Source organism: Arvicanthis niloticus, chromosome 19 (genome assembly GCF_011762505.2).
Source record: "Arvicanthis niloticus isolate mArvNil1 chromosome 19, mArvNil1.pat.X, whole genome shotgun sequence".
NCBI lineage: Eukaryota > Metazoa > Chordata > Mammalia > Rodentia > Muridae > Arvicanthis > Arvicanthis niloticus.
Genome location: NC_047676.1, coordinates 40,489,719 through 40,501,666, shown reverse-complemented (window position 1 = coordinate 40,501,666; position 11,948 = coordinate 40,489,719). Strand labels below are relative to the sequence as shown.

The 11,948-nt window shown below is 43.4% G+C and overlaps 1 protein-coding gene across 1 annotated transcript; it reads right to left on the bottom strand.

Annotated features, from left to right (window-relative positions):
* Positions 1 to 618: 618 nt before the first annotated feature.
* Hspb3 (heat shock protein family B (small) member 3) lies at positions 619 to 5,814 on the bottom strand. Its single transcript, XM_076916200.1, has one exon. The coding sequence runs from the start codon at positions 5,523 to 5,525 to the stop codon at positions 5,061 to 5,063; it is 465 nt and encodes a 154-aa protein (XP_076772315.1). The 5' UTR covers positions 5,526 to 5,814; the 3' UTR covers positions 619 to 5,060.
* Between the last annotated feature and the right edge of the window lie 6,134 nt (positions 5,815 to 11,948).

The following is an 11,948-nucleotide window of genomic DNA, read 5'->3' as shown; positions in this document are numbered from 1 at the left end:
CTGGTGTATAAAGAAAAGAACTCTATTAAACCCACAGGCAGGGCAAGGCACACAAAGAAATGTTACAGGTTTTAACACAACAGAAATGAGATCTGGCCTCTTTCTGGGCATTATTTCACACAGTGGTATAGTTTGAAAGTGTCACATCCAAAATCCAGGGTCTGTCAATGTGATGAAATTGAGGGGAATAGGGGGACCTTTAAAGAGAGACCAAGTAGTGAGCTGCTTCCTCATACAAGGGCCTGACAGAGGGGTCTGTTGTAATTTTCCCTCCTGCCTGGGAGACTGAGGAAGAAATATTCTGAGTGTATGCAAGCCACTATCCAAAAAAGAAAAGGCAAGAAAGAGTATAAACTATAAGTTAACACAAAAAATTAATATTCAATTCTTCTCTCCACCTTATTATTTAGTAGCTTCTAGAAAGAACAATGGCTATTGGTTAAAAAAAATAGATTTTGGTTAATCTGGAAGATTTTTTTTTTTAATGCCTGAGGTTGTATCACATTTTTTAATAGTAAGTATTTGTCATACCAAGTTCTACTAACAGCAATTTTCAGATAATCACATTAATAAGAACAAATATCCTGATCCACTGACTTTAAAAAAAAAAAAATCAGTTGCCCTTTATGGCTGGTTACTTTCAGGTTGTCCATAAAGATCCTACTTACATATTTTAATGTGTAAGTCTTCCACACATGAAGCTACCCACAGCCTGTCCTCACCAGAGAATTTTAAACAGGGGCAATTGTGCCTTTACAGAAATTCAATTCTGGAACAAGAGGCCATGGCTGTAACAGACACGTAAGACAAACATATAAGGAGGAAAGATGAAAACCCATGACCAAGGTCAAATTTTTGTAGGAAGGCCAAACTATTTGCTGAGAACATCCTTGTGAAATAAGACAGTACAGTTCATTTTTCAGTCTAATGATGAGGGTAGCAGAAGATACTAAGGGGCTTGGAAACCCAGTGCTTGTGAGGCTGAAAAAGAAGATTGCTAAAAAGTGGAGGCTAGCCTGAGCTACTGAAACATTGACTCACAAATCTGAGGGAGGGGGCATGATTATTTAGAATGAGAAAACAAGAAAAACTCAGCCAGAAAACAAATTCAAAACCCCTTTGAGGCGACTTTGAGAAGTGTCCTTGTGCTCCTGCTCCATAAGTGCACTGAATTGCCTGTATGATCAGCACTCTGAAGGCTAAACAGTAAGCTGGGACTAGCTGGACTTCTTTGAACAAGCAGGAACAAGGAGTTTCCTGCATGTTTTTTAGTGCGCTGCTGTGTTCATAGGTGGTGATGAGGAGAGCTGACGAGAGCCAGCTGGGAGGATGGTGTTCTTTGTTTTGTTGACCATACAAGGATCCCAGTGTTATCTCTACCTTAGAGGGCAAGCAAGTAAGAATGAAATCAAGGACAGATTCAAGGTCTGAGTGTAGCTCAGTCCCTAGGAGGTGAATGAGAAATTAACTCTTCAAAATGTCACTCACTTCTAGACTTTCAGGATGAGAGGCCGGCACAGCTTAACTACATACCGAGACAGACCAACTTTGGTTTACAAATGACAGGAAAACAAAATGCTGGAAACATTTAAGATTGTTTTAGCACCAGAGGGTTAAAATTAGATATAAAATGGGGCATTGGGGGCCGATAAAATTAGAAGGTAGCATTAAGATTCGGAGCAACAGATGCCATAGGCTGTCACATTTGCCTGCTCTTTGATTCCTGCAGCTCTAGGTTTGCAGGTGCATTTGGATGTAAACTCTATGTACCTTCCCACCTTTCTGAACGTGTCGCCTGCCTCCCAAACCATGCAGCTGCCGTTGCCTGAATCTTAAGACGTTTCCTGGGTGCAACTCCAATTCTCTGCTTTTCCTCTTTTTCCTATCTCATAAAATGCCACGCAGACCAGGTTCCAACCGGAAACAGAATTGTACTTCTCAAGACATTTTAATGAGCACACCATCTATGAAAGAGTAGCAGAGACGGGGAATTAACAAGGGATGAAGATATACCTGGGGCAGCAAGATGAGAAGGCCACATCTTCTGCTGAAGGGACCAATATAATCCCACATTCTCATAAGGACTGGGATAGCCTTTAGGGGTTTGTTTACTGGGGGACACTGGCCCTGGCGAAATCTCAGTCTGCTGCACTGTGGAAGTAAGTAGGAAAAACAAGCCCTGAGTGTGGGAACAAACTGTGGCGACAGAGCCCCGAGGCGGGGCGTTCTACACTGGCGGGTCCCACATACACACAGCGGCAGACGGCAGACCGGCAGACCAGCGGCTGGGTCGGGAAGTCCCCCACGCTGGCCACACAACAGCGGGTCCCAATAGATACTAGAAAGTCTGGTTCCAAAGGCTGGAAACTTGGCGGCAGGTCCCAGAAGACTCGTGAAGTCCAAGAGATCCAAAGCTTTATTGTTCCTGGAGAATGTGGATGGGTCTGGATGAACCCCTCCCCACCCCTTCACCCCAAAGCCAGGGGGGAGCTGGCTTAAATAGGGAAGGGGAAAGAGGAGGAACTTAATTGAGCTATGCCCTGGGCCTTTAGATAACTCATGAATATGGAAATCTCGAGGCTGAGGCCTGTAAGTCACGCCCTCTACCTGTAGCTGTAGATGGTGATGCAAAACCTCTTCTGGGAGGAGCTTCTGAGCCAAACGTGTCTGCAAGGCACAGGTTAATGAAAGATGTGGACCACATGGAGGAGTCTGGAATCCGGGGGGCGTGGGGAGATATATGCTGTCCCTCATAGGCCATGTCCTCTTGGGTCTCCGGCTATCTCAAACCCAGTGCTCTACCGGGGAGACCAAACCATCTCTTCGGGGCCCTACACCTGAGAATAGGGATCACCTCATGTCCTGCGTGGAAACGTTACCTGTCAATAAAAAGCTGATGGCCTATTAGCAAGGGGCAGGAAGTAGAAGGTGGGAGTTCCGGTAAATAGATTGGAACTCTGGGAGATAGTAAGAGGCAGGAAGTTTGTCCTGGACTCTGAGGAAGTCAGGGACATGAAACTGAGGCGAGGTAACCAGCCATGTGGAAAGTATAGAATAGTTTAAATGGGCTATATAAGTTACAAGCCAAAGTTTATGGCCTAGGCATTTATTCATGAATAAAGAAGTCTCTGAGTTCTCATTTTTTTAAGAATTGTGGCATGGGTGGAAAAGCCCTTGGGTACACCTAAGCTTGTCCCTTCTCTGAGCTGTAATCCCTCTGCTCCTCAGTCCGTGCCTCTCATTGGGTGAAGCCAATTGGAAACGAAAATAGTGTAGTTTGTGTCAGAGTGGGGCTAGGAAGCACAGAGAATGTTTGGGTTGATGGCGACCAGGATGTCAGATTTCATGCAAGGATAATTCTAATTTTGCAAAATCGATAAGGAAACATGAGCTGGCGATTTAAAGTAACCGTCTCATGGTGGTCGACAACGAATCTTTTTACTTTTTGGAAACCTAAAATGTTCACATATGACTTTGAATTTTATCTTAGAAACAAAGAAACGTTAACTGGAGATGTATTGAATTTTCATTTTTGAAGAAAAAAAAAATCCCCATGGGTAGAAGGAAGGTGTTGTCCAACAAAAGTTCAGAACCAAATGAGAGAGGCCTTGGAGCTATTTGTTTCTAAAACCACTATTGGCTACGCAAACAATGTTTGACGGCGTTACATTGTGTCCCACTTCTGACCCTGCGAGTGGGTCTGGTATCCCACTCACACTGGTTAGTTTCTTTGTGCCCCATTGCTAATCGGTGAGTTTCAATTTCTCAAACAAAAACATCTCACCCTAAACTTCATACCACAAATGTCACCTAGAGACACGAACTTCATACGCCAAAAAAGTAGCAAACGTCACCTCAGATTATGTTTGATCTCTTGTTTTCACTCACTCCATGTCTTCCCTGTTTCAGCTTGAATACAGGCGAGGCGAGCTGGAGGGGCACAGTGACAGCTGTCTGCATCCGCGCAGGTGTCAGCCACACTCTGAGATCTTCTTCTATTCTTAGCACTGTCCTGGGCTCCCTGTGAGCTCACATTGGGCACCCAGTGAAACAAAAGTAGTCACTTTCTCCACGGAAGTATTTAGAACGCACAGAATGAGATAGCAAATATTCTAAATGCCTACGAGCAGCTGTTGGCGGCAAGCTTCCCGATGCTGGAATTCTTAACTTCCACCAGCTCCATCTCTAGCCAAAGTGGCAGTTTGGAAGAACGGAGGCACTAATCAAGTTGTGACAAGCATGTGCTGTGTGAACTCAGATGGCTGCGTGAGCTCAGGTTCCTCACCAGCCACAAGGTTATTTAAAACTTTAGACCAATAGAGACAGCAGGTGCTGACACTTGCCATCTCCCCTTCGAGATAGCGAGAATTAAGATTTCCTGAATTCAGCAATTCAAAGTTCTAATTTCCTACATCTAGCATATGAGACAATATACACTATGGATTAACAAATATTACCTCGAAACAAGTAGTATACAATGTCTACCAGTAAAACTCCTGGTAAGGTTCAGTTTTGCTTTGAAAAACTGAGTGTGGTCTATATGGGAACTTTTAAAAACTAAAATACCTGAAAATTCCCACTGATGTTTATAACTAGATTCAGACCCAGTTCCCAGGCTCTCCATTTTTAAATTAAAATGTACAGAAATAAAAATTTCTCTTTAAAGCTGTCCCCTCTCTTTCTAGCAATGCAGAAACTTTTCGTGCAATGAAATAAGAATCAGATCTCTTTACTATTTTGCCATGGGTTGTACAAACGGCCTTTCTGGAATTTTAGACTCATCAAACAGCAAAGCTGAGCACTCTCTAGAACCAACCAGAGTCTGCTAGTTCTCTGGTGGTTTTATTGTAAAAGCAACATGACTTCTGACTGCACAAACACATTTGAAAACCTTCCTTTCTGGCTACCAGTAAGAAAGACAACCTCCACATACCAGGAACTGTGGATACATTTTTTAATCCTCCTACAAGTTACAGCGATCCATCTCAAAAGTTTAAGCATTCCCGGGTGTCACTGGCTTTCGTCTTCCTCCTGGGGTATGAACAGGAAGCAGAAAGCTTTCACTTGGTCCCTAGTGGATCCTTTACTTCCACCACCAAGATTCCATCATGACAGAGGATGGCAGATAAATCTTTGGTTTCGACTCCTTCTGGCAGTTTGTACTGTCTGGTGAAGCTCCGTGATATAAACCCGTGTTCGTCCATTCTGGTTCCGTGCTGTGCTTTGATCAGCAGCCAGCCCTCGAAGGTCTGGATGATGATGTCTTCGGGCAGGAACTGGACCACATCCAGCAGGATCTGGAAACGGGATTTGCCTTCTCCAGGTGGCGTCTCAGTGGAGGCTGAGTCCTCTGCGAGAGCCTGTGGTGTGCCTGTGCCTCTGACTTTCCTCAGGTCCTCGATGGTTGGCCCGGGCAGTGCGTATAGAGCATGATCCAGTCTGCAGTCTTCCAAGCCCCGAGCTTCAAACTCCTCCTGATAACGCACTGGGGTCTCTATGAGGTGCCTCAAAATGATTTTTGCCATCGCAGAGGCAACTCCAGCGTTGAACCGCTTCCTTTCCGTGAGTGGTCAGCCCCTGGCGTTCCCTGCACACTTGATTCCCTGTCCTAGCTGCTTCGTTTACAGTCCTGCCCAGACAGCCGCTTAATTGGGGCTGAATCAGACCAGCACACTGACTCTTGTCTTTTCACACACACTGACAATGAATGGCTATTTATAGCTACCTCTGCGAGTTGCATTTAGCTCACAGCCTGTACCAGTGGGCCGGGCAAGGATCGCTCTTACATGCTCCCTTAGCCTTGGCAGGCCTGTCTGCCTTGTTCACCCCAAGAGACAAAGTAGAAACCAGAAGCCACTCTTGAAGATCACAACATGTGACCTCCCCGCGTGAACCATAGGGTGTGCAATCATCTTAAGCTAGCTGGACCTCTCCCCCTGTCTGAAAATCCCATCCAGGGAGAGAAGATTCTAGCTCTGATTTATGAGAAATAAAGACAGGTGCACCAATTTCAAACAGCTAATAAACTCCAACTAAGTTCTTATCCTGTACCATTCTTTTTACTCGTTTGTGCTTAAGGGACATCTGAGCCACAACAGCTGGTTTTTGTATATCTGACTCAGCAAAATGAGATGGGTTGACTAAGCCAGAAGGGTGTGAAACTTCAGAGGGAGGACAGAGGAGCTCAGGACTGACAGAAGTAGTCAATGCAGAGGGAAAAAATTGTCAAAGCGTTCAACTATTTTATATTAAAGTTCAGAAAACAAAGACTTAATCCAGTCAATACCATGCTATTTAGTTTGGGCAAAGACACTACACGTTATTTCTCAACTAAGGCACCCACTCATTGTCCTTCTACTGGCAAAGAATGAGGCAGCAGCTACAGAACATCTCCAGGATATGCTATGCAAAAATGAAGTCTGGGTGCTCGTCCAGTGCTCTACCACCAAAGTACAGCCCTACATCTTCGCCCAGGTCCAGCTTGCAGGCTACATCCAAGACTTCTGCTTCACAGCCCTGCAATAGAGTACCCGTGACTCCACGCTTGGCTATGTCAAGGACAGCCTAGCCATCTTTATGTTCTTTAAGCTGCCTAATGTTTGACGTATACCAGTCAGCAGAAAGGAACATTGACTAGCTGTTGATTTGTTTGTTTTTTTTTTTTAACTATCTTAAGGGTACAGGTAGGGTAATTTTCTGAACTTTGCTTCCTGAATTCTCAGTGAAAGCTACATTACTCTGGGGGGGGGGGGCGGGCAAAAACTATAGTTATTATGAAAAGAGAGAGTGAGTGATGCATTTATATAGAGAGAAAGATTATATAAACTCTCAAATATTGTATGACTGTTCAATGGTTTGTGGGTCTCTATAGTCATAGGACACACAGATATATGTGTATCTGTGGCATTACATATTCATGAGGAAGATGGAAGAGAACTCCAGTGGAAAAATAAAATCTGTCCCTAGAGTTGGGGCAAAGGAACAGTAATTAAAAGATGAGACACACTATGTAGTCTCCTTTGCTAATTGCTTACTAAGGCTTCTGTGACACAGTGACTCATAAGGTGCTTGGAGTCTGAGAGAGTTTTCTAGAAAGAGCCATGGAATGTTCTGTCTAGGGTGCTTGAGCCAAAAGAGAGCATCGTGATTACAGAAGGCGAAGGCACCTGCACCACTACAGTGCAAACTTTAAAATAAGAAGGAAGGCATTTCAGCTGGAGTGTAAGCACTCAGAATCAGAGCAGGAAGCCTAATGCTTGGTTAGCTGTTTAAGGAGTTGTTTTAAAGAGAAAAAAATAATCTTCATATTTTGATAGTCAAAAGACCAGTTGAGGTATTATTTTTCCAAATAAGATTTGGATTCTAGACTAGTATAAAGGTGTTAACTCAAATCTGTGCCTTGTTTCTTTTTTCTTCTTTCACTTTCTTTCTTTCTTTTCTTTTTTTTCTTTCTGGCCATATCTGTAAGAAATACATTTGTCACCATGACCCATTGAGGACACAGATGCATATCTGGTGAGGATCATCCAGCTTTATTGCACAGAGACCCTCTAATGATGGCATTCAGGCTCCTGAACAAATTTCACAGCCCTAGGTTGGCTACCAGTGATAGTGTAAAATACACCCACTTAAATGTCAATAGTATTGGGCAAAGCAGAGACCAAATTTTATTGTCTCTGTAAATTTTCCCTCTGTATAATTTAACCTTTGCTTTCTCTTCTGTCTGTAGCTGTGTATGACTTTGAGCAGGTGGGAGGAAGCAGAGTGAGCGGGATAGAGAGAAGAAGCATGACTCAGTCAGCTGCTTAAGAGGTGAAGGGCGAGGAGGTAGGCTTAGGAGCAAGAGTCAGTGGCAAGGTAACACTGAAACTATAATCTGTCAGGAACTAATCACAGCCTTCAAGCTACTGTCTCAAATAACCTGGGTGAAAAGGAGCAGAATCAGCCAGGGACTACCATGGGTTTTGATTCATTCTAGTGAGACATCTTTAAGAAAACCAACTATTGTCCTGCTTGAAAGAATGGATTGGCAAGAGGTCCCTGTGTCCCTTAGTGGACAGAGTCTGATCCGTACATGGGCAATAGTCTATTTCAGATATTTTCTTTAAAGCCAGTATGAAGTGGAAACTTGAAGGGTTCTTTGGAGAATCGGTTGTGTTTGGTGGTGTTTTGCTGAGGCAAATACATGAAAGAACGTTTCACTGGAGCAGACACAGGAGAAAGGATGTTCTGCCAAAGCAAGCACACAGAAAAACACGTGATGAGGGATTCTTTGCTAACAACATGCATGTATTGGTCTGCTTTACATTGAGTAGTTGAGCTCCGTTTGTCAGGACTCCCTGGACTCGGGCTGACTGGATGCACATGCTAAATCAAGACATATACTGAGGCAATACCCTTGCTGAGGCAAGGCACACGGAGGACACGTGATGTTTGGAGGGTGAATAGAATAGAATGACAGAGAGATAGCTAGGCTTGCTGGCACAGCTAGCTGTGCAGCACTTATAGGTCTTGTATCTTTGCTGATCTTCACTTCTCTGAGAGAGGCACAGCCCAGAACTTCTCCTGGTGTCCCTCTGGGTCCCTCCTGCTGACTCGAGCAGAGGCAGAGGACTGACTGTCTCTGTTAGGTCATATCACCACTGTTGCTAACCCTACTCTACTGAACTGGACTTCGGGTGTATCCGTGAAATGTTTGCAAATGGATCGAGCTGCTGTTGCCTGCTAACCTAGGACTCAACTGTCAGTTTCCAGACAACGCAGGTGGGAGTTTTCTAAACAGGCCTACTTCCCCCATATCCCTTCTTTTCCACTACCTGTAGTAGATTATGGGCTAACAGGGAGGTTAAAGCACTTAAGAACCATCATTAAAAATAGGGTTTAAAAAAAAATTAAAGTTATACCAGTAGTTTCAAGTTTCAAGTTTCAGTAAGGTTCTATTCCAGAATGAAACCCAGTGCCAACTAAGCTTTATGGGAGTTAAGGAAGGAGGCTCATTTACTCTTTAAATTTGAGCAAAGGACTCTTCAGACTAGAAAAAGAATAAAACGCTGGGTGGTGGTGGTGCACGCCTTTAATCCCAGCACTTGGGAGGCAGAGGCAGGCGGATTTCTGAGTTCGAGGCCAGCCTGGTCTACAGAGTGAGTTCCAGGACAGCCAGGACTACACAGAGAAACCCTGTCTCTAAAAAAAAAAAAAGAAAGAAAGAAAGAAAGAAAGAAAAAGAATAAAACAAGACAAACAAAACAAGTCAGAACACATATCCATGCCTAAGGGTTTCTACAATTTGCATAGCGGGGTTCCATTGGCCCACGTTGTAGACCAGTAGGTTTCACTGTGGACAGGAGCTATACAACAAACACACATGCATGCTTTCAGAGGATGAAGAGAGTCATCTTCCAGAAGCCCTGGTATAATTATATCACCCCTCCCCAAGCAAATATAACCATCCGTGCTTAGCTTCCTTGTGTTAAAACTACCACTATACGATCTACTTTGATAATTCTTTCTGAATCTACATTTTTGGTAGTTTCCCTTTTTATACCGTAAACTCTGCTCTATCAAAAGGTTCAGGACTGTGGCTGGGGAGTGGTTTGTGGATGAGGGCACCTGCTATGCAACATGAGAATCTGTGTTTGGGCCCCCAGCACACATGTAACATTCCCCAGAGCTGTGAGGAGCAGAGGCAGGAGGATTGCTAGGGCTTTCTGGCCCAACCAGCCTAGCCAAACAATGTTGAGCTCCAGGTTCATCGAGAAATCTTGCCTCAAGGGAGAGCATTAGATGACAGGGCCTGATGTCCTCCTCTGATCTTCATATGTATGCACACAGGCATGTATGTGTGCACGCATTCATCCACCTTCCCCCACAGTCTTCAAGTTGAGAAGATGATTCAACTGGAAAGTATTTGCCCAGCAAATATGAGGACCTGACTTCAAACCTAGAAAGAAGCTTGATATTGTGGCATGGGCTGGCAATCCTGTTGTGGACAAGGTGGAAACAAACATGTTCCTAGGGTTCACTGGCCAGCCAGCCCAGCCTAATTAGAGAACTCTGGGCCCGTAAGACACCCTGATTTTTGTTTTCTTTTGTTTAAACCAAAGTGGGCAACATCTCAGAAACAACACCCAAGGCTGACCTCAGCCTCCATACGCCCTTGCACAAACACGTGAGCACACACATATGCTCGCTTCAGTTCTCTTTAGCTGTTATTTATGAATCTAGTGTGGGATGAGGGTAGGGCATAAAACTAATTTTCTGGGAGGAACAGCTTAGTGGAACCCAGATGGTATGTAACTGAGTAAACTCTGAATTTCTGGACACAGAAGAGTGCTTTTGACTATGCCACTGAATATTCAATGCAGCGTGTCTCCACTCCTCCAACGAAACCAGTATGTAGCATCTGTCTCGGTCCATTTTAAACACCCCTATATGAAGAAATGGTTTCTAACATGTCATATGCTCCTTTGACTGCCTATATTTTTTTTTAAATGTAGCAGAACATGCTAATTCAGACTTGAAAGAAACAGATCTTTTCAAGATGTAAAGTGAACTGCGAAACCAAATCTAGATTTAGTATAATCCCTGGTCTGACTCCAAGTACACAGTGGTTTATTTTTTTAATGTTGTGACTGCCCCCTGGTGGCAGAGCCTAGAATTTCATGATCCGGAGGCTGATTCTTGAGAAGTAACTTTAATTCGGAACAGCAACTCTTATATCATCTGACTACATTTTCCAAATTAATGTTTGCCTATCAGCACAGATCACTACTTGGCACGGCCCGTACAGATTTTTATGACGTGTATTATATGGTGAGAGGAGAAAAGATGAAATGGGAAAATTTTGAAGGATAGATTTTGAACTCTTGCTTTCTGATTGAAAGTTACCAAAGTAAGAATATGGGCCCTACATAAATGTGGCCATAAAGGCATCAAAGCTGTGTTGTGATCAAAGGGAACACTTAAGTGACACAAAGTAACGACTTTGCCCTTTACCACATGAGCCAATGTCAAACCACAATCTCTGGGACACTCTTTTTCTTTTTTTGCTAGTAGAATGGTAAAATACACCTTTTAGACTTGCAACAAGGTTAGAAAAAAAAAAAAAACAGAATATGTAAGATAGAACCTTAACCACAGTAAATGTTCAGTAAGAACTAGATGTCGGTATTTAGATTATGATATCTTTGAAAAAAAGATCAAAGTCCTTTGGAGGAAAGCTGATTTCATACAGAACTACTTCAAGTTAATAGGTTACATTGCCATGTTTCTTTAAACATAAATCAGGGCCTTGAAAAATGCTAGCTATTACTGGATAAAACAGTGAGTTCTAGAGCTGGGCTAGACCAGGCCAGACTTACGAAAGTACTGACTCGTTGCCCTAGCAACGGAGCTGTCTTTATCAACCAGGATCAAATGGTTTTCTAAGTTTCTTCCCACATCCAATCAGAAGCCCTTTGGAGTTGGTAACATGATTCTTGAGTGTCTGGAAAATTGATCTTGAGAACCTCAAGTCTGCTTTTTCGACCCTGAGGGAAATTCCAAAAAAAAAAAAAAATACTCAGTACATTTTGCTCACAAGTGGTGGTTCCCAGGACCTTTGGAGTTCTCTCTTCTACATCGGTGTTCAGCTGAGAGGTCGGGTTAAAGAAAGTGTGGAATGGGCTGGAGATGGCTCAGTGGTTAAGAGCATTGACTCTTCTTCCTGAGGTCCTGAGTTCAATTCCCAGCAACCACATGGTGGCTCACAACCATCTGTAATGAGTTCCGATGCCCTTTTCTGGTGTATCTAAAGGTAGCTGAAGTGTACTCATACACATAAAATAAATAAAATCTTTAAAAAAAATTTTAAAAACGGTATATGCCACCAGGCCTGGACCTAAATTTAAAGAAAATGTGGAATTGGAGATGTGAGGTAGAAGAACCATGGAGAAGAGAGAGAGAACCAA

What these genes read in the sequence shown, in the direction of transcription:
- Hspb3 (XM_076916200.1), bottom strand. Translation starts at nt 5,525, where the DNA reads ATGGCAAAAATCATTTTGAGGCACCTCATAGAGACCCCAGTGCGTTAT.